The 26,884-nt window shown below is 31.6% G+C and overlaps 3 protein-coding genes and 1 pseudogene across 5 annotated transcripts; 3 read left to right on the forward strand and 1 right to left on the reverse strand.

The window, feature by feature from the left end:
* Positions 1-1,013: 1,013 nt before the first annotated feature.
* LOC142532469 (ribosome biogenesis protein NOP53-like) lies at positions 1,014-6,063 on the forward strand (the record flags this gene model as incomplete). Its single annotated transcript, XM_075638761.1, has 12 exons — positions 1,014-1,203; positions 1,624-1,802; positions 1,901-1,949; positions 2,050-2,075; positions 2,295-2,375; positions 2,478-2,588; positions 2,687-2,781; positions 2,967-3,086; positions 3,196-3,318; positions 3,579-3,645; positions 3,752-3,831; positions 4,538-6,063. Coding segments are annotated over 12 exons (1,128 nt in total), but the record flags the coding sequence as incomplete, so codon positions are not given.
* A 394-nt stretch (positions 6,064-6,457) lies between these two features.
* Positions 6,458-9,070, forward strand: LOC142532599 (uncharacterized; annotated as a pseudogene).
* A 6,963-nt stretch (positions 9,071-16,033) lies between these two features.
* Positions 16,034-19,534, reverse strand: LOC142532660 (GRF1-interacting factor 2-like). 2 transcript variants are annotated; one of them, XM_075639006.1, is made up of 6 exons: positions 18,082-19,534; positions 17,904-17,997; positions 17,159-17,235; positions 16,760-16,844; positions 16,274-16,679; positions 16,034-16,185 (listed from the first exon to the last, which is right to left on the reverse strand). In XM_075639006.1, exons 1-5 carry the CDS (start codon positions 18,159-18,161, stop codon positions 16,290-16,292), a joined length of 726 nt encoding a protein of 241 aa, XP_075495121.1. In that variant the 5' UTR covers positions 18,162-19,534; the 3' UTR covers positions 16,034-16,185; positions 16,274-16,289. The 2 variants fall into 2 exon arrangements, with proteins under 2 accessions (XP_075495121.1, XP_075495120.1); XM_075639005.1 differs by having other exon boundaries at positions 17,159-17,994; positions 19,197-19,534.
* A 1,394-nt stretch (positions 19,535-20,928) lies between these two features.
* LOC142532659 (dehydration-responsive element-binding protein 2C-like) lies at positions 20,929-22,688 on the forward strand. Of its 2 annotated transcripts, none has more exons than XM_075639004.1 (2): positions 20,929-21,144; positions 21,641-22,688. In XM_075639004.1, the coding sequence occupies exon 2, from the start codon at positions 21,657-21,659 to the stop codon at positions 22,494-22,496; it is 840 nt and encodes a 279-aa protein (XP_075495119.1). In that variant the 5' UTR covers positions 20,929-21,144; positions 21,641-21,656; the 3' UTR covers positions 22,497-22,688. The 2 variants fall into 2 exon arrangements, with proteins under 2 accessions (XP_075495119.1, XP_075495118.1); XM_075639003.1 differs by having other exon boundaries at positions 20,929-21,140; positions 21,613-22,687.
* The last annotated feature ends 4,196 nt before the right edge of the window (positions 22,689-26,884 follow it).

The following is a 26,884-nucleotide window of genomic DNA, read 5'->3' on the forward strand; positions in this document are numbered from 1 at the left end:
AAAATAATGCATTATTTCATTTTTAATGCCCCGCCAATCCAACAATACGCAAAAAAATGTATCTTAGGAGAATTGCTGAAGTACAACAAAATAACAATTTGAAAGTATAATAAAAAATAGAGTTGGTCTCCTGTGAGATGGTCTCACGAATATTTATTTGTGAGACAGGTCAACCCTACCGATATTCACAATAAAAAGTAAAATTCTTAGCATAAAAAGTAATAATTTTTCATAAATAACCCAAATAATAGATTCGTCTGACAAAATACGACACGTGAGATCGTCTTACACAAGTTTTTGCCTAAAAAATATATACTTTTTATTGATGTTCGTTAATTTTGTTGATACTATTATTTTTAATATTATTATTCTAAAATTTATAATGTAATCGATTCATGTACTAATAAGTCTATTAAATCATAATTACTTTTTAAAAATTTAAAATTTAAAAATAGGAAAGAGGCCAGACTTTTAAACCTCTATTCCTACTTTATTACAAACTAGAATTTTGATGTATTTGTTGCGTATTTATATAATTATTTTGTAATAAAATAATAAATAATATCATAATTATAAAAATTAATGAGAAATAAATTTGAGAACTTGGCAGAAAAAATAGAGGTAAATAAATTATGTATTTATTTTTATATTTTGTTAATTTTATTATTATTTATTTAAAAAAACTCGATATTACATAAACAAATGAACCCAAACAACGGCTAAGCAACTCACACTCAGCACAATAACTAGGGTTAATTACTTCATTGCTGACTTCGCTTTCAGCTGCAAACAGCGAAGGCCTAAGCGAAATCTATAAATATACGAAGAGTGAGAATCGGGGTTAATGAGATGTTATCTATGTGGTCACTATTCTGACTTCGATAGATTTGATGTTACATGTAGGCAGTGCCTCACATAATTTGGATGGACAAAATAGATAAGATCTTGTTACACATACAATTTAGAAAAAAAAATAGTATGAGCAAATTTTTGTCATCTGAGTGGGATGAAATAAACCGAGAAGGGACAGAAGATGGGACAAGAAAGCTAAGAGCTCGAGGAAAGGAAAGAAGGCTTGGAGGGCTAACATAAGCACCGAAGACTTCGAAGAGTACTTCGAAAAATCCACCAAAGACGCGCTGTCTGGTGGGTCTTTGGCAGATATCCCCAGCAATTCACTTTATTTCCTCGACAAAACCAGAGGTAAAAGCTTTAAATATCACGTTCATGGCTCTTGGTCGTTGAAATTGTGATAATTTCGTTATATGTGTTTTTTTAGTTTATTCGGGGGACTGAACTTCAGTTTGGTATATGCTGTGAGCCTGAAGCATATGAGATTATTTGTGTTCTATTGCTGCTGCTGTAACTATCGGAAGTTTTGAGAAGTTAATATTGGTAAATTTTAAGTTATCTCACTGAGTTGTGCATCTGAGGACTTTCTGTTTCCTCCTCTCAAATATTTTCGTCTTATTTACAATAGTGGCGTCTCATCAAATTTTGTTTTTATAGCTTTCTCACTACATTTTTTTTTTGCTATTTACTTATTTGATAACAAAGCATGTAAGTGTAACAGCGGAGAATGTTTTGGAGAATGCGATTACATTCATTAAAATGCAACTGCAGATCTTTCTGTTAAGCGGAAGATTGATAAAAGCCGAGAAAGAGTATTGCATTGTGATAGTGTGTTACAAAGGAACCCATTTGTTCAACCTATTCCATCCTCCATACAGAAAAAGAAAAAATCCAAGAAAAATGGTAACGCTATTCAAGCAGATGAAACTGGCGCGGATGATTGCTCAAGGGTTAGCAATTGTTCTTAAATTTTTAGATATGTTTTGGAGTGATTATTCGTTTAAATTTGTTGATTGATTAATACTTTGTATTTACAAAATGATGGCAGAATGAAACTGCTGTTGGTTCTGACATAGTTGATTTATGGGAAGAAAAAGGTAGCATATTTATAATTAATTGATGAATTTTATCTATCTTTTGAATTTTAATAAATGACCGACTGTGATTTCTGATGGAGCCAATATTTTATCATTTCAGGTGAAGACATTGCCAGAGTTAGAAGGGTAAAATAATTTTCCCTGAACTCTTGATGATTGCCATTTTGACGCTCGATGAAGTATTATCAATCGATTGATATTTGTTGCATGTCTACAAGAAACTCACCTTGATTGTTAAGTCGTTCCTGTATTCACAGAAACTGTTTATAGCAAGTCATCTTTGTAATTCAATAGAATGTTTCACATTTGCAGCCTCTTTTGGGTTAACTATTGTTATAATAACAGAAACCCAAGCCTTCCCTTATACCTGCTGTTGAAGTCGAACCTTCTGGATGCTCATTCAATCCCCACCCTGATACCCATCAGGTTATTTATTCTTTATGTTTATTTTTGTCTATTACACTTGTTATTTTTTCCAGCTGATTTACTGACCATGATATAACTTTATTCTATTGGTTGTTTCCACAGGAAGCATTAGCTCGTGCTGTGGCAGATGAAATGCATAAAATTTATCAACATGAATCGGGACCTGAGCCTGTTCCTTTATTAGTTCCTGGGCAAGTGATCGATGAAGAAGATGTTAGTCTCCCTTACCTAATTATCTGTGGTCACTTAGTTCTCAGTTGCCACATGCTATCAACTGGTCACTAGTGAATCAATATTATTTTGTATGTCAGATGTATTTCCTTGAGGCGGATCATGGAATAGATGACAACGATGATGGCCAAAGTGAAAATATTATAGATTACGAGGACACAAATACAGAGAAGAGGTCAAATACTGTCGAGCTATTCTGTTGTGTACCCTGCTTTATCTTTTGTTTTTTTTTCTTTATTTTATCTGTATGATCTTCCAACTTTATTGAGGAGATTTTTGCATATTAGATTGCCTTTTCTGATTATCTCCCTCCTGAATAACCTATCCTGTTTATTTTTTCTTGTTTCTGGAAATCCACAGGCTTCAAAAAACCAAAAGGGTAACAAGAGTTGAATTGAATCGGAGGCTTAGGCAGAAGGAACGATTGAAAGTAGAAGCAGAAACCAAAAAAGTGGTAGTAATCTCACAAGATATTGACAGGTGTCCGATGAGTATTTTCTGCCAATAGTCCTCTAGTTATACACGAATTCTAGTCCTCTAGTTATACACGAATTCTCATGTATTTTATTAGGTTTTCTTTTTAAAACAGATTAAGGGATATACTTGAAGAAATAACCGAGGAGGATAAAGAAAAACATAAGAGACGCATCCGACGCAATGTTGCTAAAGAAGAAAGACTGAAGGCTCGACCACCACGCATGGGAAAATACAAGTATGCAGTTGTAAATGTGACATTCATTAACTTTCTTTGCACCTTTTACTAATGGCAGTTGGCATAACTTCATGAACATGGATACACTGATGCTTTGATACACCTCGCTTATATGAGGCACACACCCCATCTTGCTCCTTCAGTCTATGCCGTAGGTCTTAATACTTATCGTGCCCCAAATAACATTGGGAATACCCATTTGCATTATCAAATTGTTAAACATGGAAAACAGACGAGCATAATCGTATTTTATGTTTCAGATTTGAGCCCGCTCCTCTCCAAGTCCTCTTATCTGAGGAGAAAACGGGTTCACTTCGGAAGTTGAAGGTTGTAATTTTTTTCCTTCTCGATTTACTGTTAACCTTACAACAAAGAATATCGAACAGTTGACTGAATTTGTATTTTGTGTATTATTGAACGTTTTGGATGATAGGGCTGTTGCACTCTTGCGCGAGATCGATTTAAGAGCCTTGAGAAAAGAGGGTTAGTTATTCCATCAAAGAAGAGTGGCAGGTTAGTTTGCTTACTTATACGATTGAATTCATACCGTATCTGAGCATGAATTACCGGCCAAGATTGTTATATTGATATCATAGTCTTTTGTATGTATGAGACTGACTTTTGTTGTGCGTATGTATGTAATATTGATATTAATGTTTATTTTTTTTTGAAATATGATTGAATGTTTAGGCATTTATTTCTGCTGTTTTCATTTGATCTCGTCAATATTGCCTGGCCTACACATTTGACCGTTTTAACCAAATCACCTTTAGTTTTCCCTTAACGATTAGTTAAATGCTCTGTTTCTCACTATTAGCTATATTTTTACTCCAAAAAAGGTTCGTGCTGAAATTTGTGGTGTATTGTTTATCTGAAACTCCCAGATTGGATTTTAGAAAATGGTCCAACTTGGATATGATTAGCTTCTAATAGATACACACACACACACGCCACGTGACTCAATTGTGGTATAATTACGTGCTCAAGCCCAAGGCAGTGCTTGCATTTCTAAAAATGGAAATAACTTAATAAATAGAAAAATGCAGCATCAGCTTGTTCACTCAATGTTTCTAGCAGTTAAGGAGAAGTTATAACTTATAATTGAAGTTCACTGTGACCGATATATGTCCAAGTGATGGTTGAACCATAAAGAAAAAGGGCTATGTTATCCAAATCTTCTATTTATATTTGTTTGAATATATCTGCGGGCTTCATGTAGGAAGTAAGGTGGTTCCTCGACCGCATTGATTCAGGCCTAGTACCTGAATCCGTGGATGGAAAAATCGAAGGTTTATTATCAATTGTTTTATGTTGGAAGGGAGATGCTATGAACTAGTTTAGTAATGGTAGACCTGTTTTATTTTATTTTATTTTACAATGTATTAGAATTTACTTTTATTTACTAGATTTGATGTGTTGCATAATACAACCAATTTACATTTTGACAAAAATTTTTGCCCTTTATCTCTTGTTTCAAATGGTTTTAAATTATGTCGTTTTATATGTGCGAAAACTCTTGATGTGACGCACACACATATATTATCTTTTGAATACTCACTATGAGCACTTATATTAGAATCATGGATGTGATGTTCATCTATTAAATTTATTGATGAGAACCGTTGAGGGTGCTCCTATATTGTATTTGATGAAATTATACATCCAAGAAATGCATATAATCTAACCGGTGCTCATATATGTTTTTACATTTGGGGCTACATAGATTCGTCACTACTAACTAATCAAATTTTAATTTTAACTTAATAAAAATCGAAATGTCTTTTTTTTCATTTTTCTTTGAATGTGTTATTTTACATTTTATTTTGAAGTCCAGAAAATTTTGTTTAACTAATTTTTTTTACTACGAAAAGATGAGTGAAAATTTAAAAATTTAGGTCTAACAAATAGAAATAAATAAATTTTTTAAACAAACTTGAAAATGAGAATGAGAGATATAGAACCATGCACACCAGTCTTATTACGCAGACACCTTGACCGTTTGTTGAATTAACTACTTTATTATATACATATAAACTTAAAATGTATAATAATAATAACAACAACAACAACAACACTTTTATAAATATTTTGGGGGTTGGTAATATAGAGCCGCCTCTGAATAAATCCCATGCTATTAGTCTAAAAGCGTGTACTCTATTATATGTGTTGTAGTTGTAGTGGGTAGAGTGTGATTATTGGCAGACAAGTGGTCGCTCCTAGCTAGATTATAAGATAATGAAGAGAATTTGTTTCATAACTTGGGAATTGGGATTGAATATATATATGTCCATCGCTTCAGAATCTTGGGATGACATGCATTTTGTTTCAATGCAACTCATTGAGAACTTTATTTACCAGAGGATGCTTGGAAGATATTAGTTTTGTTGTCCTTGTAAAGTGCTTGTTTGCTCCCACAGGATGCTTGGAAGACATCGCTTCTACTGAGAGTGAAGGAGGCGGTGAAGGCTAAAGAACTAGAGGATGACGAATCTTACTTAAATTCAAGAAAGTGTAGTGTTCTAGAGTTTAATTCCAATCGCAAACTTAGTTAATTCTATAAATTATTGAACTTGTAGTTAAGTAACTATGTTGTTTTTAACAGATATCAAATAAACGCTTAAAAAAGGTTGTTTCTCAGGTGCTTGCTTGATCAAATCTGATTTTCATAAGAGGAACTGAACTTAGCTTTTACAAGTTAAGTCATATACTTGTTTTACATTGAGGTTAGAAATGTGGCCTACTCTCTTTACTGTCTCAGATATTTTATGTAAAACAGAATTAAAATATTGTCCGTCTAAAAATGTGTGCTGCGAATTTAAAATGCGATATGGTAAGAAAAAATCTATACGTGAAAATGTCTGACAAAATCGTCAGTGACTTTTTCCTCTAATTTCTAAAGATCAAAATCAAGGTCTCTATAGACTGGAACCTGTTTTCACCTCTCCCTTGCCCAATTTCAAATTTTATACAAAAATAAAATAATTTAATATTTTAAAATTGTATTAGAATAATTATATCACATATAGATGGTGATAGTTCATGGCAATAATAAAGCTTTGTCGAGGAAACAGCTAATTTCACTCACATTCGGTTTAACAAGAAATGACACGAACGCCGCCATCGCTGTTGACTTCTTGTAATTAATTACTTTTTAAATTTAGTTCGTACCAATGACCCATCGTTCAAACCTTCAAAAAATCTAAGTAAAAATCAAACAAACGCTACCGATAAATAATTGAAGTATTACGAAAAGAGAAGATTCAAAGAAAATCATCCCGGAAAACCAAGTTGCGATCTTTTCTAGAAGAAGTCCCCAACCCAAGTCCTTTCTTGCCATCTTCTGTGAGTTTACTTTGGTATCTTTTGAAAATTGGTATATTTGTTTCTGTTACTTATTGTTTTTGTATGTTTTATTTATTTACTCGAGTTTGATATATCATGTGTTGGAATCTGTTTGAGTTTTTGTTTATGGGTATGGCGTGTAATTTGCTAGTTTGGATTTGCTGATTGTGCTGTTTTTAATGGTGTAGCAAGGTCATAGCTTTTTCCAATTTAGAAACTGAAATCTTTTCTTATTTTCTTTTGAATCTGAAAGACGATGTCTTAGGATGTTTTTTTTTTTTGGTCTTTTGTTGATTAACTATGTGGAATGGTATTTGGTCTTGTATGCTACATATACCAACGCTTGCTGGTTTGTGGACTACTATTTTTCTGGGTTCTTGGGCATGTTTTCGAGTTAATTTCACTGACATGCTTTTAGTTTTTTTGTTTTAAGATCTTATTGGTAGCTCGATATAGCTTTCCCAATTTTGTAGCGGGGCGTGGGGGTGGTATTTGATTGCCACTTTCAAAGGACCAGAGATTAAGAATGATTTGCTGACTTTATTAATTTTCCTTGAATTTGCAAACATTTTGCTTGAGAAAGTAAGATGGTAACAGGTGATAATGCTGAGAACAGCGGTGGAATGAGGAAAACGGAGTCGCTAAACTCTGAGGGCCACATACCTCTGCACGTCTCTACTTCACAAAGAGGTCTTGTAAGTGACGAAAATACAAAAAATGGATTCTATGATGGTTTTTCCAAAAGGATGAAGTTCCTTAAATTTGGTAATTTGGCTTCAACATCTGCAAAATTTCAACGGTTTGCTGATGAAAAGAACGAAGTATCACGCGCTGTACCTTCATCTAGCAGTCGGCATATTCGTGATCGTTTTAACAAGATATTTTCTCGAAAATTTGATTGGAACTGCCTTTCGAGAATCAGCAAAGAATGGATAATGAACCCCTTGAATATGGCCCTTTTTATCTGGATAGTATGTGTTGCTGTTTCTGGCGCAATTCTATTCATGGTCATGACGGGAATGTTAAACCATTCACTCCCAAAAAAATCACAGAGGGATGCTTGGTTCGAAGTCAATAATCAAATTCTGAACGCCTTATTCACCCTTATGTGTTTATACCAACACCCTAAACGAATTTATCACTTTGCATTACTAATAAGATGGAGGTCAGTAGATGTTTTGAAGCTCCGAAAAGTATACTGCAAGAATGGCACCTATAAACCTAACGAATGGATGCACATGATGATTGTTGTTTTTCTTCTCAATATCAACTGTTTTGCTCAATATGCGCTGTGTGGTCTTAACTTGGGATACAAGAGGTCGGAACGGCCAGCTATAGGTGTCGGATTATGCTTATCTGTTGCAATTGGCGCCCCTGCATTTGCCGGGATTTACACCTCTCTTAGCCCTCTCGGGAAAGAATATGAGTCTGATATTGATGAAGAATCACAAATTACGGGCTACAACTGATGATAATACTAATCAGTTGAGAAAATCTTTCGAAAAACGATTCTCATTTGCACCAAGAGATGAAAGAACTGTTGAGAATCGACCCCAATGGAGCGGAGGAGTTCTTGATTTTTGGGACGACATTTCTCTAGCTTACTTATCATTGTTCTGCAGTTTCTGCGTGTTTGGGTGGAACATGGAGAGACTCGGGTTTGGCAACATGTATGTTCACATTGCAACTTTTCTTCTATTCTGCTTGGCTCCCTTTTGGATTTTCAATCTTGCAGCCATTAACATAGATAACGAGACAATAAGAGCCGCCTTAGGAGTCACTGGGATTTTCCTTTGTCTATTTGGGTTACTCTATGGCGGATTTTGGAGGATTCAGATGAGAAAAAGATTCAATCTTCGTCCATACAATTCTTGTTGTGGTAACCCAGAAGCCGCGGATTGTGCTCTCTGGCTTTTTTGTTGTTGGTGCTCTCTAGCTCAAGAAGTGAGAACCGGGAACTCTTATGATGTTGTACAGGACAAGTTTTACAGGAAACGGGTCAATGGGCTGCCTATCTCCCCGTTGCCTCGAGAGGATGGGGAATTTGAGTTTAGGTCTGGACAGAATTCCCCGTTTTGGAACAGCCCTTCTCCTCCATCACATGCCAATTCGAAGGCGGTCTACTATAGTCCATGGAGGCATCTATCTTTAATAGAGGAAGAAAGTAGTTTACAACGTAAAGATGAAACCATGATTCCTCCTGGCCCTTCGATTATACAAAGAGACAACATTTGATACAAATTTTTTTTTGAAATCCGCTTTTGTCATGTAGCATGTGGCTACAAAAGAAACTAGTTGCGCGCGTGTTAGATTGTTGATTGTATACGCATTGATGTTTCATACCTTTTTTTTAATCAATAAATCTATATATATATATATATATATATATATATATATATATATACTAGAAGATATGCACGTAGGCTGCACGTGTGAAATATATAAAGATGATATGAGGAGAACAATTCTCACACTATCTTTTATTTTTTAACAATTAATTAAATTTACGATATATCGATAAAGTTCAGTATTTATTTTTGACTGAGTTCTTGAATATTAATATAATTAAGTTGTTTTAAGTTTGATATACATATAGTTATATAATGTTGCAATATTATGTATAAATATAAAAATATTTATTAATGTGATCCATAATCAGAACCATATTCGACATGAGTATTCAAAATAATAAGAACCACAATTTCTAAATTTCTCATGATATATTTTGAAGTTATAAAGTTCTATACATAAATAACGTCATAAAAAAAAGTTACAAGTTCTACAAGTATTCATCGATGAAAATTTGACAGTGCATAAAACATGAAGATAATTGTATTATTTTTTAAAAAATTTATTTTTCGAGAATTTTTTTAAAAAAAAACATAAAAAATTTTAAAAATCTTATAAATCATTTTATGTAACCGTAGATGTAAAGTAATTTATTTTACATAAAAACAATTTGAATTCATTTTTATTTTTTTTATCCATTTGATGTATATAAGAGTAATTATTACATATAAAATTAATTTAAACTCATTTTGATTCTTTTGAAGTTTTTTCTTATGATAACAAACAATTATTTGTGTTTGTCATGCATAGGATTTTACGATTTGGCAAATTGACAGCCACGTCAATGCAATCCTCATTGTGTTCACTATTAGCTTAGTATAAGGCTTTGCACGGTAAATCACAATTATAAGAAATTAAATATTGTGTCGTGAGTAACAAATATAACTTTTGACATAAAGATTAAGAAACATTCGAACTAAAAGATAAATCTTTCACTATCATTCAGTTTTGTTGGGTTAAGCGTGCAAGAATGAGGGTAGTACTGAGATGAGTAAACTCCAGGGAATTTTCGTGAGTTAAGTTGCTGACATTGTGTCGCTTATTTTAAATTTCATTAAAGATATATATATATTTTTTTTGAAAAAAGCCGTAAATTTCATTCCAAAAATAAAATTTCATTTTTCTTCAATTATTATAAAATTCATTAATACATGAAAACGAATAAAAAAAACATGTATTTATTAATATTATTTAACGAAAATTAGGAAATATATGTAAATTCACACAATTTTATAAGAGTTTTCAAAATTATGAGTCGTGTATTATTTACATTATTAATGGATGTTAATTTACTCAAGTTAAAAATTAAAATTGCATAAAAAATCCTACGAGACTGTTTCAAGGGTCAATTTTATGAAACATGTTTCCTATCATACTCTAATCATGAAAAATCATTGTTTTTCACTCTGAAAATTGATCGGTTGGCCCATCTGAAGGATATATCCATGAGACCGGCTCACAGAAGACCAATTCAAAAATTGGAGAACTGTAATGCCCGAGATTTTGATTCTGTTAATATGAGATTATTGATTATGAATTGATATAAGTATAGACGGGCTATTACGAGACCAGATTGGCCAAAACATATGAAGGGTGCAATTTTTAGACAGAACTATTGGCGCCCGAGCGGTAGAAAATAACCGCCCGAGCGCCAATGTTCAACGGGAGCATGTTTTGGGCAGAGGATGCGGCGCCCGAGCGGTAGTTTGTGACCGCCCGAGCGCCAATGCATCGCAAGATTGGAGTTTGGGCAGAAAGTCTGGCGCCCGAGCGCCAGTGTTCAATAAGAATACCATTCGGGCAGAACCTGTGGCGCCCGAGCGGTAGAAAATTACCGCCCGAGCGCCAATGGATAACAAGCCGAGTACCGGGCAGAGTGTTCGGCGCCCGAGCGGTAGTTTATAACCGCCCGAGCGCCGACTGAAAATCAGGGAGAATGAGACACGTATCTTAGCATGCAACGTGGATATATATATATATAGATATAACAAGTTTCAATTTCATCAGAACGTTGGAAAAGGAATCGAGAAGCTCCGAGAAATATCCTTACGCCTTTTATCATGTAGATTTGTGAATTACGAAAGATTCGTCCGTCCGATTTTAAATCCGACTTCAGTACTGTGTTCCTATCGACGTAGGCTACAACTGGACGTAAGTTTTACTATGTTTTGAAATTATGATGTTGTCAGAATTGAATGGAATTCATATATGATGTTCTTGACATGTTAGACATCATAGAATCGAAGTCAGATTAAGAAACAGACTGATTATGTAATTGTTATGAATTTCGGAGTCGATTTGACTGAGATTCGATATCAGATTTGTATTATCATTGAAATTATGAGTTATACCGATATTGATTATGAGTTCTGGTATTATTTCTGAGATGTTGGGATTTACGGGGTTATCGAGACTGTATTGTTTATGTCGTCGAAACCTCAGTAGATTGATATTGATCAGATTTACGATTGACTGAGATTGTATTGTTGTACTGTATGTCGATTGACATTGATCAGATAGTATGTTGATTTGAGTATTGATCAGAACATGTTCTGAATTGAGTTATATATTGATATTGTGTCTGTTCGGTATTGTTATTACCAGATTGAGAATGGACAGAGTTGAATTCAGGATTTCGTCTTCGTCAGAGCGAGAAGATAAATGTATAAATTAATGTTGAGTTGGGATTGCACAACTCGAGTGAGGTTTGGCTCGAGTTTCCCTAAATCACATACTTTACCTTATTGTATTGATTTGATTGATATACTTGTTCTCTTGATTGATAGATAGCAGGTATTAGATGAGAATCTTGTGACAGAAGTGCCTGATAGTGGTGGGATCGCCACGGGCACATTGCACGATGTTACAGGATAGTGTAGACATCTTGGGACGGAAATGCCTGACAGTGGCGGGATCGCCACGGGCACATTGCACGATGTCTCAAGATGGGATATTAGCGATAGAGCTACAGTCCATGACGGATAGGTCAGGACACCGGATGTTGGTTATATCGAGTAATAGGATTGGAATTCTTCTATTACGGAATTCGATATAGGAACACCATATTTGGTTATATCGAGTAATAGGAACAGAGTTCCTTCTATTACGGAATTCGATATAGGAATACCACATTTGGAAACCGGGATCCCTAGACTAGGATTGAGTCTAGTCTTAAATGTGACGTCATGAGTCTAATTGACAGTTATATTGATTCATGTTGATTATGTTCTTGAATATGATACATATTGATTTATGTTCCTGATAATGGTACATGTTTAGAATAGGATTTATTCTTGATATGGATTTATATTCTGATTTGAATACATGTTAGACATATATGTTATATGCGATTACATTGTTTTTATGATTGCATGTATACATGATTTATACTGAGAATGTAATTCTCACCGGAGTTATTCGGCTGTTGTCTTGTTTGTATGTGTGCATGGCAACAGGTGAGATAGGATCAGGGTCAAGAAGAGAACGAGGCTGGACTAGATAGCGTGGAGATCCGGACTTCGAAGCAACTTAGGATTCAGTACTGATATATAGTTGAACCTAGTTGAATTCTTGTAGATAGTACAAGATTTATATTTTTATGTTTAATATGTAATTTGAATTGAATTACATTACGTTTGCGCTTTGTATTTTAAAAAAAAATTTAAACCCTGTTTATTATAAATGTTTGAATTATTCTTAAAGACGATTAAGGAATGAATTAGCGTCCGGGTCCCCACAAGAACTATAAAATTTTGAACAATGGTGTATGTATACCTAATTTTCATTCGATTTATTTTAAATGCATTAATTAATGTGAAAAAAATCAAATAAAGGGAAAAAAATTAAATAAAGATAGAGTTCACAAATAAAAAAAAAGTCAAATAAAAAGAATTATTTTTAAAATAAAAATATAATTCATTCTGTGAAAATATATTGTAAATTTTATTATTCTTCTATTCATTTAAATTCTATTAAAGATATATTTTTTAAAACAAATAAAGTATAAATTTCATTTCAAAAAATGGTAGCTAAATTTCATTTTTCAATTTATTTATAATTAATTAATAGTTGGGAAAAAACAAACAATAGAACATGTATTTATTATTATTATTATTATTATTTTAAATTTTATTAAATATATAATTATTTTTTAAAAAATGATGTGTAAATTTCATTCCAAAAAATGAAGATGGAGTTTAAATTTCATTCTAAAAATTGGTGGCTAAATTTTATTTTTCTTCAATTTATTTTAAAATATATTAAATAATAGATGGAAAAAACAAACAAGCGAAGAGAAATATATTAATTATTATTATTTACATTATTCATATATGTTAATTTATTTAAGTTAAAAATAAAATTGACACACAAACTCCTATGAGATTGTTTACGAGTAAATTTTGTGAAACATGTCTCATATTCAACTTGAATCATTAAAAAAATTATTTTTCACTTCGGAAATGACTGGGTCAGCCCCTCTCAGAATTATATAACAATGAAACTGTTTCACATAAAACCTACTAAAAATTTGAGAACTATAAAATTTTGAACAATAATGTAAACTTCATTTTTATTCGATGTAATTTTTTTTAAAAAAATGATGTGTAAATTTTATTCCAAAAAATGAAGGCTTAATTTAAATTTCATTACAAAAATTGTTGGCTAAATTTTATTTTTCTTCAATTTATTTTAAAATATATTAAATAATATATTGAAAAAAAACAAACAAGCTAAGAAAAATATATTAATTATTATTATTTACGTTATTCATATATGTTAATTTATTTAAGTTAAAAATAAAATTGACACAGAAACTCTTATGAGATTGTTTCATTCACTCCGGAAATGACTGAGTCAGCATCTCTCAAGACTATATAACAATGAAACTGTTTCACATAAAACCTACTAAAAATTAGAGAACTATAAAATTTTGAATAGTAGTGTAAACTTCATTTTTATTCGATATATTTTAAAATTCATTAATTAATAAAAAATAGAAATCAAACAAAAATGCAAATTTCATTATTCTTTTATTTAATTTAAATTTCATTAAAGATATATATTTTTTAAAAAATAGAGTGTAAATTTCATTACAAAAAATGATGACTAAATTATATTTTCTTCAATTTATTTTATAATATATAATCGCTGATAACAAACAAACAAAAAATATTTATATTTTAACAAACTCCAATTTTTAGTAGGTTTTAAATTCTATAGATTAATAGATGAAAAACAAACAGTAGGTTTTAAATTCTATAGATTAATAGATGAAAAGCAAACAAAAAATAAACATGCATATTTTAAATTCTATTAATTAATAAATGAAAAGCAAACAAAAAAATAAAAATTTGTTAATGATTATTATTAAATAAATAGATGAAAAACAAACAAAAAATAAACATGTATTAATGATTATTATTGAATGAAGATAAGGACATTTATATAAATTCATAATTCAAATCCATATATTTATATTAGTATAGATATAGATATAGATATAAATAGATAGATAAAAAAAGTCATAATTAATAAAGGTGTCAAATAAATTCATAATTGAAGTGACGTATTTATTGAAGTGACATAGTGAACAATTTATATATAATAAGTCATAATTAATAAGGGTGTCAAAGTACATTCACAATTGAAAAAGTGACATATTTATATAGATAATAGATTTCATTAAAGATATATATTTTTAAAAAAAAATAGAGTGTAAATTTCATTCCAAAAAATGATGACTAAATTATATTTTCTTCAATTTATTTTATAATACATTAATCGCTGATAGCAAACAAAAAAAAAAACATGTATATTTGTTAGTAAATTCATAATTGAAGTGACATATTTATTGAAGTGACATAGGTGAACAATTTATATATAATAAAATCATAATTAATAAGGGTGTCAAAGTACATTCACAATTGAAAAAGTGACATATTTATATAGATAATAGATTTCATTAAAGATATATATATTTTTTTTAAAAAATAGAGTGTAAATTTCATTCCAAAAAATAATGACTAAATTATATTTTCTTCAATTTATTTTATAATACATTAATCGTTGATAGCAAACAAACAAAAAACATGTATATTTTAACAAACTCCAATTTTTAGCAGGTTTTAAATTCTATATATTAATAGATGAAAAACAAACAAAAAATAAACATGTATATTTTAAATTTCATTAATTAATAGATGAAAAGCAAACAAAAAAATAAAAATATATTAATGATTATTATTAAATGAATAGATAAAAAACAATTATTAAATGAATAGATGAAAAACAAAGAAAAAATAAACATGTATTAATTATTATTATTGAATGAAGATAAGGACATTTATATAAATTTCACAATTCAAATCCATATATTTATATTAATATAGAGTTGATAGATAGATAGATAAAAGTCATAGTTAATAAAGGTGTCAAAGTAAATTCACAATTGAAGTGACATATTTATTGAGGTGACATAGTGACATATTTATACATAATAAAGTCATAATTAATAAGGGTGTCAAAGTAAATTCACAATTGAAGTGATACACACACACACACACACACACACATATATATATATATAAGTGTAGATAAAGGACATTGTTTTTCAATTGTGCAATGACAAAATTAAACTTCTATACACACTTCAAGAATACAATGTAATTCCTATATTAATTTTATCAAATAACTCATATTTATACTACATTTAAATGTTTTATCCTTTTAATTTTATCTCTACATTTTTTCCAAATGATTTTACTGTAATTTTGTAATTATATGTTTAGTGCAATTTCTAATTAAGTAATAAATTATAGTATCACGAAAAGATATATGAAAGTTTATTTCTTTCATTATATTTCAAATTTTAATGGTAAAAATCATATCAATAGTTTAAAATCTATATTTAATAATTATTATATGAGTTTATTTGATATTTACTATATAATCTTATGTTGATTTATTTATTATTTTAAAACTTATTTAACAAAAAATTAATAGTTATCAATGTTATTCTACGAAAGATCGATATATAAAATTTATTATCCATGATATAGAATTGTAAAAAGCATCAACCTGAGTAGATATAGAACAAATGACACTGGAGCCGCGACAAGAACTTCTTCCTCTACTTACAATAAGAGTCCAACAACTATGGCACAGCAACCCTAACTCCTATAAGACGTGAGATGATGAGTATAGAAACCAGAAAACAATAGTAACATAACCTAATTACTATCAACAACTAGATGCGACAGCTTACAAATTTCTTGATCCCTTCACTTGGCTTCCAGTCCATCTGAACTACCATGTGCTACATTTGAGCTTCCTTTGACATCAGATCTGGCTGCGGCACCCGTGACAGGTTTATCTTGTTTATTTTCTTCACGTGCATCGGTGGGACCAGATTTTGAAGATGGAATGCCACAGCTACCTCCAAGATTGGCTTCGGTTTGTGCTAGGTGCATGCCATTGGTGGCTCCAAAATATGCTTGTGTGGCATGCGGGTGGGGAGGTGGTTGTGGCAATTGCTGCCGCAGATCTTGCAGTGGTTGTGGTGAATTGAATGGTGCTCGTGTGGGGAAAATACCTGCTTGCTGAGCCATGGCTGCAGCTTGAGGATGCGGCATGTAAAACGCCCCCTGTTGCATAGCAGGATGTGGAGTCATCTGCACGTGCCAAAATATAAATTAGAAAGAGGTCTGTAATGCCATAAGTAAATTTCCATCAAGCTTACTCTAAATGATACCTGAGGAGGCATTGCTGATGTCTGAGGTTGTGCATCAGCAATTGCGGCCAAATACATTAAATTCTTTTGAAGTTGAGCCTGATACCTGATCATCAAGATAATACTGAATAAAAAGTTGCTCTGATGTTAAAAATATAAGCACTCGGTCGTCAAAAAACCAACAAGCAATAGCAATTTGTAGGGCATATAACTCCTCGAAGCACAAACAAATACAGAGAAAGAAGGGAAGTTTCATATCCAAGATAAGACAGTTGAAACTGTGATCACTAAGATTCTTACTATACAGCAGAAAACAAGAAGCAAATAAAATGCTTGATAGTGAAAATTGCAAATAAGTAAATGCATAAATGCACTCGTCATCACGTATGCAAAGACGAACAGAAAAGTTAACCCACTTACTGGGCACACTCGGCAAGTTTGCCAAGATTTTGATTGTCCAATATCGCCAATATTAACTTCTTGTTTTCATCAAGATAGTGCATCGACAGTTGGTGGCGATGTTGCATGTCAAAATGCAAATCATGTAAATTTTCACAATATTCAAGTATGATGAAACATATTTCACATGAGTATTTCAATATATTATGGAACAAGCTCTAAAAACAAAATCAAACATCAAGTAACTCTAACGACAATTTCAACAAGTATTAAAAAGGTGAAATTCACATTCAAAGCTAGAAGATTGTCTTCAATGTATTACTTGATCGATTCAACTCACAGATGTTCAGAGCCTTGATCTTTTAAATTTGACACAAAGGAATCAAATTTTCAACTATTTTATCGATTCTTTCATTAGAAAAGTAAATTTTAGAAGTTACCATATTACAAAACTTTGGGAAAAAGATCAACCATCATTATACAAATTAACATTTCTTTTGAGATAACAATAGTACATTGGACAATTACTGGTCATACACAATATTAACTTACCTTGCGATACCAAGAAAGATTAGAAAATGCTTTTTGCACTAGCAAAGAACAAATTATTGGAAATTTAAACACCTACCATCATAGGTAATAAATATGATTGACAGAAGTGTGAGTTTTCCCACCAAAACCAAAAAGGAAGGTCACCAATTCAAAAAAATGACTATTTTAGATCTTTGCAATAGCCCCAAAAGATTCAAGGGAAAATAAGAAATACCTTCTGTATCTGTTCGGTGGTGATATTGGTAGGGGGAAATGGCTGCATGACTGGAAAAATTGTACCTGGTTGCTGCATCTCTACAGCTCTCCTGCTTAATTAAACATAGTACCCTTGTATTTTACGATAACGAAAACCAGAAAAAACCCTAATGCACACAAGGTAGACATCTCTACACCTTTTAAATTCATCAGATGTGGCAAGATAGTAGTATGTTGTTTTGAACAAAGGAAATAACTGAAAATTCTCCTTTAACATTTAGAGTGGAGACTAAGTATTTCCATAAAAAGCAAAGTAAAGAATTTTGCCAATGATATGTTTAGACAAGTAATGATGAAAGATAAAAATAGTAGCTTTACTGGAAAAAGATCATAGTATCTGTTTTGGAAGCATGTGGACATCAAATGATCCTGCTTTTATCCATAAAATTTTTAAAATGTGGCATGATTGAAACACAGGTGTTCTATGTTATTATCGAATAGACAAATACTATACATATTCCAAAAAATTCAATCAGCTTTGCTTGAATGGAAAGATCACTTTTATCTGAAATACTTAATAGTCAAACTGTTGTAGCTCCGTATTCTTTGAAAAGTTCGTTTCTTTATGATCTAAGATGAATGGATATGAATACGAGGACATGAATACACATGACGCATAATTTTAAAAACATTAAGCATGAAACGAGTCAGAAACAACTATTTTACAAATGCATATGCATAAATACACTTAAATATAATCATATGTACATGATTGCAATTAATATAACACCAAATTACCGATGGACTCAAGTGCTTAAAAATATCCAATATCATTGGATCTACCTTGACGCTAACGCCCTCGGGATAGGTTGAACTCTACCCGACTATAGTTAAAATAAGATCGCAGACCACGTTAGATACCGCAGTCTTATCTTCTTTTTGATCGAGAACTATCCAGGGATTATTTGTACCAGGGAAATAATCTGATTCGTCACGGTTTTTTAGAATATTGGGTGCTATAACTTCTCATATTGCGAAATCGTGATAAAAAAAAAAATCATACAATTTTCTAACTAAAACATTGCGGGAAAAGCTACATGAATGGTTCTCCCCGTTTCCATAACAGTTGCGTTCTTCAAATGCAAGAAGAAAAGCAAAAGGAAAAAAAAAAAAACCCAGACAAAATACACACAAAAATAACTTTTCATTAACACAACAAAATCTCCTCAGAATAAAACCCAATCGACCAACCAAAATTCAAATCCACCCCTGAACGCAGAACCCTAAATCCAGAACCCCAAAAGTTACTCACATACTGGACGGAAAGATTCAAACTTTCCGGCACACCCGAGCAATAAGAGCGAAGTGCAGCAGCCGAACGAACTTTGGAGAAGTGGCAAGTTGGTCTTGGTTATTCTGTACTAAAGTTGAGGGATACTAAGAATGAGAGAGTGTTCGGAGTGTTGGGCGTCCTTAACAGAGCGCGCTATGCTTGTGGCAGACGACGGCGGCCGAGGCGGTGGCAGAAGTATGAGACTACAGAAAAAGTGACATGGTGTAAGTGGCATGAAAAAATCATATACCTGCAGCAGTTCGATTTTCGAGGTCAATTTTCACCTGAAATTTTAAAACTGTACAAGTCCGACAAGATGAAAGATGGTTTAAACCGAGTTACTTCCACATAAATATTATTAAAAAGAGATATTATTATTTTTACATATCTTATAAAATTAAACCTTGAAATCATAGAAAAAATAATAATAATAAAGATAAGTAACCTTGAAATAAGTAACTTGACCTATTTAATTTGTCATTTTAATATAAAAGCAAAAACTTGTGTAAGACGGTCTCATGAGTCGTATTTTGCGAGAAAGATCTCGTATTTGGGTTTTCCATGAAAAGTATTACTTTCTATGCTTAGTGTGTGTTTGGTACAAATGATGAGATAAATAAATGATTGATTATGCTATAGATAACAAGATTGATATATTATTAATCAAACATTATGTGATACTATTAAGATTCTTTGGTTCAACATTTTGAATATGTGATTAGCTTTTAAATATTAATAAATTTACTATTATATCCTTGCTAAGTTTACTTATTTATTATACACATATGGAAGCAATATATAATATTAGATAATAATAATAATAATAATATTAATAATAATAATAAAGATATTAATAATCTTTGAATTAATAAGTATGAATATCATAAAATTAAATATAATAAAAATAAAAATATTATTGATAAACATAACCAACATTAAAATTTAGTTTTTATTATTTTATTAAAATATATACAAATAAATTAGTTTTTCAAAATAAAAAAAATATTTATATTTTTTAAAGTTTAAATCAAATTAAATAATAATGATATATATTAAATATCAGGATCGACATCTAACGTACAACAATCTTAGATAAAGTTTTTATTCAATAAATAACTTTAACACTTTAAGAAATAAGAGGAGAAAAATGTAATTTATTGAGTTTCGATAGTGTATCACACTTGATTTGTTAGATTAATAATCAAATAGTTATCCACAAAATTGGATCTTAAATCAGGTCAAAATGATTATTAAAACATTTTAAAATTTTAACCAAACATTGGATAAGTGTTTGACTATTAATATATCTTTGTTTAATCCACTCAAACAAACACATCCTGAGAGTATTACTTTTTATTGTGAATATCGATAAGGTTGACTCGTTTTATAGATAAAAATTTGTGAGATCGTCTCACAAGATATCTACTCTGATACAAAATCTATAGCATAGCCAATAATTTTTGGTTGGTCTACCTAATCTTCTTTGGAACTCTATTCGATAAACCTACGTCATGGTTGTCCCCTATGGTTGTCTGTTTCGTTAGATACCGTTTGGTTGACGAATGAATGAATTTATATTAGTTTATGTTTATTAGATTTCATGTATATATGAAATTATTTTATGTGCGATATTTTATGTGCGAGATTAAAAGAAAAACAGAGAAGATAAAGAGAGAAGTTGCTTTGCCCCCAAGGAAGCGAAAACAGTGTACGTAATCAACTTCAATCAAACTTCTCCATCAACACAAAACGTGTGGATGAGGAAGCTTCCCTCGACATAATCGCCTGAGGAAATTTCCGCCTCCTTCTTTCATCTATAAGTATCCCAAAACCTTTTATGTAGTCAATATTTATTCACTTCATCCTCAATAGAACAGTGCGATAGCTCAAGAAATTGTTCGGGTTTCAGTCCAACGGAAGAAGGTACGTTGATTGATTATGGCGTTCAAAATTCATAAATCAAAACCGATTGGGTAGCCCCGGAGTCCTTTTAGTTCCGGCGTGGGAGATGTAAATGGAAGAAGGCATGCTTTGTTTTCCTTTTTTCTTGATTTTAGGTTGAGTTTTACAGACACTGACACACTCATATGCTTCACGAATTTTTTTTTTAAATTTTGTAAGACTTGTGACTCATTAAATGTAATATATAACTTTATTCCAGATGAATTTGCTCACCAATTGCAATAAAAAGTCTCCCTCAATCTGACTTCAATTCTTATCATGCATTCTCCAATGATATGGCTGATACTCTGTTTGGTTTCTTTCTTAGAAGACAAGGGGGCCCCGATAATTTTTGTAGATGGCAATTATATATTACAGAAAATGCGAAACTTATATTTAAGAAAATTTATACATGTTATAGCTGAACATTTTTCTTCTTGGTACGTAAAAACAGATATGAGCCCATCAAATCGAATTTATAGCTCAGTGTCTGAACGTATGGATTTCACGAGGAAAAAGAAATCAAGAAGCAGGAGTGACACATCCAAAAGTGTAGCTGAGACTCTTGCGAAATGGAAGGAATACAATGATAAGCTCGACTCCCTTCAAACAAGCGATAAGCCGGTGCGTAAAGCTCCTGCCAAGGGATCAAAGAAAGGGTGTATGAGAGGTAAAGGTGGTCCACAAAACAACCGTTGCAATTACAGAGGCGTCAGACAAAGGACATGGGGAAAATGGGTAGCAGAGATCAGGGAGCCACGTCGTGGAAGCAGGCTGTGGTTGGGAACATTTAGTACAGCGGAAGAAGCTGCTCTGGCTTATGATGAAGCTGCATTGGCCATGTACGGCCCTTGTGCTCGGTTTAACTCCCCGGCTCATAAAAATGATGGCCAAGAGGTTTCTTCGTCTCCCATGAGTTCAGCTTCGGTCTATGCAAGTTGTGGCATCTCTGAGGGGTGTGAGGCAAGCGCGAAAGTGGCACCGATGATACAGGAATTAGAAAAAGAAGAACCAAATCAAGAATCAGTAAGAGAGGGAGAAAGGGACAAAATTTTTGAAGCTGAGAAGCCTCTTGGCCATTTGGACTCTGTCCCTAACCATGCTCCAGTGCCTTGGATTGATATTGGATCCCATAGTGAGCTTGCCGCCGCAAATATCAGTGAAGATTCGTCACGCCAGTTGCAGCATTATTTTGAGTCCAAATTGCTTTGTGGTTCGCCTAACATGGAGCATGAAACATGTTATGAATTTGATTTCTTGGGACCAGGTAGACAGGAGGATCATAACTTCATGTTGACTGATCTGCTTTTGGATTTGGACTCAGATTTGGTGATATAAACATGTAGGAATGGAGAAAACATACAAAGGTTTTAGATTCTGAAGATACACCTGCTGCTACGTTAGCAGCATCTTTTTGTGTTATTTTTCTACCGAAACCAACATTTTCCTTTTCTTGAAGATGTAACTGTGTATATCATTAAGATAATTTTATGAAATAGCAACTGATAATCCTACTAATTGTCTATTGGAAAGAATCAAAATTCGAAAAGACATAAGTAATTGAAAATGCTTGGAAGGGCAAAGAAAAAGGCCAACATTCAACAAACGGTTCAAATTCAATATTTGCCATTGGATAATATGTTAGCGTATGCCACATTAAAAAATTTTATAATGCAAAAAATAAATACATTAATTAATATATTTTTTTATTTACGGAATGAAATATCGAACTTAGGAGAAATAAAACTCAAACAAGCTATATGCATGCGTAATACGCATAAAATTATTTCCAGGTTAGTTGAATAAGAGAACGTTTTATCAAATGTAACCTATTCGATTTTTACACACCTACCATCAGTTGAACAAAAACAAGTGTTGATAGAATAGTTGCAAAAGCAAGCAACTCTCTTTAAGAATCTTCACAACGTTTGAATGCAACTTCCCAACTCGATCACTAGGATTATGTTTACAATCTCCTTACCAGGAAAGTTCAATATTACTGTTTAAAGAAATATTTCATTTTATATATCTACACTGTTGTATAAAAGTCCAGGTACCACAAAATATTATTAATCATATTATAAATAAAAAGTAGCAAAATAATAATAATATTTTCGCGCAGATATATACACAGATATCAGGTGTGGAAGGGACACCATTTGGATACGTAACTGTCTAACCTTATTATCCCAAATTTTGGTTTTTGGTCCTAAATTGAAGATAAGGAAAGGACGAGTGGTATTATTAAATAATTAAACTGGGTTGACTGTTCAGGAATAAAGTCAGAACTTACAACCTTAACAAGTTGACAAATTGTACATATAATAACATAAAATAAACCTTTTTTATATATTATTTCTCAAAAGTTACAACCTCAGCAAGTTGGCAAACTGTACATAATAAAGGAAACCGTTTTAATATTTTATTTTTCTGCTTGGAAATATTCCGGTTTACGCGTGCTAATCCACTTTCTTCGTCTCAAAGTTTTCTCTGCTTTGGTTTTGTTTTGTTTTTTTAAAGAAACTTTGCTCTCTTTTTTTTTTTTTTTTTTAAAGTTGGAAACTTTGCATTTTCCTTTTAACTTTTTTTTTTTTTTTTTTTGAGATAGAGGAAAACATCTTTGCTCTAGTCCCAACTCTTTTTTAACGGGCTAACTGCACGAAACCTGGGAAAAGTTTAAAAAAAGCACATATCTAAAAAAAATTATTTCACCCTATATTATAAAAATTCCGACATATTTATCATAATAGGGAGTTTTACGTTTGATTTTTTGAAATACATGGTCTAACATGCTACTAATTTCATGTAAGATGTTTTTTTTCCCATAGGAGATGTTGATACAATTAATCTATTTTTAAATATATATTAGTACTCTGTTTTTTTTTTAACAAAAATAAAGAAAAATATTAATGGTAAAATAAAAAAAATACAAAAAACAATATGGTAAATACACAAATTTGGAGGAAAAAAAAAGAAAAAATAAATGGTAAAAAAAAGTTTAGCATACCAAAGACTACAAAATATATGACGATTTGAGCAAGGGGTGTATAAAATAAATCGAGCGTCAAATATTTTATTTAAAAAAAAAACGCAAAGAATTTTATTTATTTCACTCGTTTCTCCAAATAGCAGAAGCTGGACACACTTCATTTTCGAGGAAAATATATATTGATTTTATGAGAGTCACGGTAGTTGGTTTTTTTTTAAAAAAAAACATGCTTAATTATTTAGTCCTTTTTTTTTTTGAAGTGAATTAAGAGACAATAGTTTACCCAAATTTTCACCCAATAAAATGAGAAAATCGAGTCGTATTCTAAAAAAAACTCGACTTCAATGGTTCCTCATAAACCCTCGTGCATGTCAAATTTAATCACAAAATTAGTCAAGTTTAATGGACCACTTGAATAAATAATAACTTAAGTTAAAGAAGCATATTATTGTACCTTTTTCAGCAATTCCTTTTCTAATTTTATTTATTTAAAAAGCAATTTTGAGTTTAGATATATTTATAAAAAACAATTTTTATTTTTCAAGTGATTGGAAAAAACTAAGGCCGAAGTTCGAAGTCATGGAAACATTTGTTTAGCTTTCGGCCAAAGTAAAAGAAATCGCAATTTTAGTCCTAATTATAAATTGTCAGCTAGCTTTGTAGTTTGTCAACAATAGTTTTTAGCTATTACCATGGAAATCTTTTTCATTTTTGTCATAATTCCACAAGAAGCTATTAAATTTATTGGAAATTGCTTATTTGGTAACAATGTTCTCCTTCTTGATTCATGTGACAAAAATAAAGTCATATATTACACATATCAATATAAGTCATTAAAGGATAAACACCATTGTGTATCTTTATTTTTACTGAGATATATTTTTATTCTCGCTATATGAGCTATATAAGATATCATCAATATTAAATTAAAGTATTTGACGAATTAATTAGTGGTTTCATGCGAAAAATGATCAAAACCAAAAAAGTCTCCAAGTTAATGGATAAAGTCGAACTTTGACATATTGTAGGACTATAGTCTATAATCCATGTCCTTCCGTTCTGTTTTCTAGATATACATTTTAATTCTTTTATTGTGGACATAATTATTACTTCTACTAATTCGAACTTATATCATACAATGTTATCAAATTTCAGTGTTAGTCGTGTATTTTACAATTGTTTGCAATTTTTTTCATTGTATGTGCTGACAATACAGAAGAACAAAAACATAAAGTGGTAAATGTCTAAAACCAAAAATATAATTTTCTCAACTCAATAGATTGGTAAAAGATGTTAGGTTCTTTTCTGAATTTGAAAGATCAAGATAACTGAATATTCCAAACCATGTTTCAACTGTCGATATACTTTTTAAAATTGTTTTTTATTATGTCTTCACAGTTTCATTTACTTTTATTCGTGCACATGCATGTCACATATATAGTGACCTTCCCAACCAATAATTGCATGTCAATCTTGTGCATCCTGTAATTCAAATTCATCTCTCTTGCTCACACCATTAAAGGACGCCATTGCGATCAACAATACCTTGGAGCGGTATCAGGTACTTTAGATCTTACGTTGATAAAACGACAAACAGTCTATCATATATACACCAAGTAATGACCGACTAAACATGGGTCATTGATCTACACTTTTATGTAAAAACCTTAGTGTACGTAGGCTCGAATTTACCCATAAAATTTCAGAACTTCAACATAAGGTGAGATACGCATGCAAATTTTTGGTTAATCTCGTTCAAAATATATATATATATATAAAGAACAACCGACGATTTCAACTATCAATTTGAAAACACACAAAATTCAACTCGCCAATTCTTTAATTACCAAAAAAAATTCTGACCATTCCGACACACACACACACACACACACACACACACAGATATATATATATATATATATATATATTGTCTATATACAGTTAACCCCAATTCTCTCCTTTCAATACAAAAAAGGATGATTCCAAATCCATTGATGCAAAGTATTGATGGATATCAAGGAAGTTCTCAACTTGATGGATTTAAAATTATAATAAAGAGTGGGTTACCACTTTTAATGGTTGGAAGAAGATAAAAAAATCGAGACATAAGATAAGTTTTGTTCTCCAAATGCAATGACTCTACTAGGCCAAATCTTAAACATTGCCAAATTGGGATAAAAAATTCAAAGCAACTGCAAAACCAGGAGCAGTAGTAGCCCATAGATTACATATTGAGGATTAAATAAAAACGTGTTGGGGGCGGAAACAAGTAAACAAGCATCAATTTGTTGTTTACTATTATTATTATATGTAAAACTACTAAAACGAGCAGGAACTAGCAGATCGAGCACGCCAAATTCTGTTTATAAGTATGCTTATATGCATGTATATTATTATCGAAGAACATCGAAAATAGCCTTGGTTATAATAGAATCGAGTATTTTCTATTGTATCTAAAATACGAAAATAACATTCGATTGCTCGTGCGGTAAGGACGACAATACTATAACTCAAACATTGACGACAGAAACTTGTGTGAAACGGTACGAGACAGATCTCTTATTTGGGTCATTGATGAAAAACTATTACTTTTTATGCTAAGAGTATTACTTTTTATTATGAATATCGGTAGGGTTGACCCGTCTCACAGATAAAGATCCGTGAGATCGTCTCACAAGAGACCTACTCAATATTCACCGCTCTCGGGTGGACTACGTTACATTTAAATTTGATTTAA

Source organism: Primulina tabacum, chromosome 18 (genome assembly GCF_025594145.1).
Source record: "Primulina tabacum isolate GXHZ01 chromosome 18, ASM2559414v2, whole genome shotgun sequence".
Taxonomy (NCBI): Eukaryota; Viridiplantae; Streptophyta; class Magnoliopsida; order Lamiales; family Gesneriaceae; genus Primulina; species Primulina tabacum.

What these genes read in the sequence shown, in the direction of transcription:
- LOC142532660 (XM_075639006.1), bottom strand. Translation starts at nt 18,161, where the DNA reads ATGTTAAAGGAGAATTTTCAGTTATTTCCTTTGTTCAAAACAACATAC. An exon ending in ACATCTGATGAATTTAAAAG is followed by an intron (nt 17,998 to 18,081) that starts GTGTAGAGATGT and finishes TGTTTAATTAAG; the next exon opens with CAGGAGAGCTGTAGAGATGC. An exon ending in AAACTTGCCGAGTGTGCCCA is followed by an intron (nt 16,845 to 17,158) that starts GTAAGTGGGTTA and finishes CTTGATGATCAG; the next exon opens with GTATCAGGCTCAACTTCAAA.
- LOC142532659 (XM_075639003.1), top strand. Translation starts at nt 21,615, where the DNA reads ATGAGCCCATCAAATCGAATTTATAGCTCAGTGTCTGAACGTATGGAT.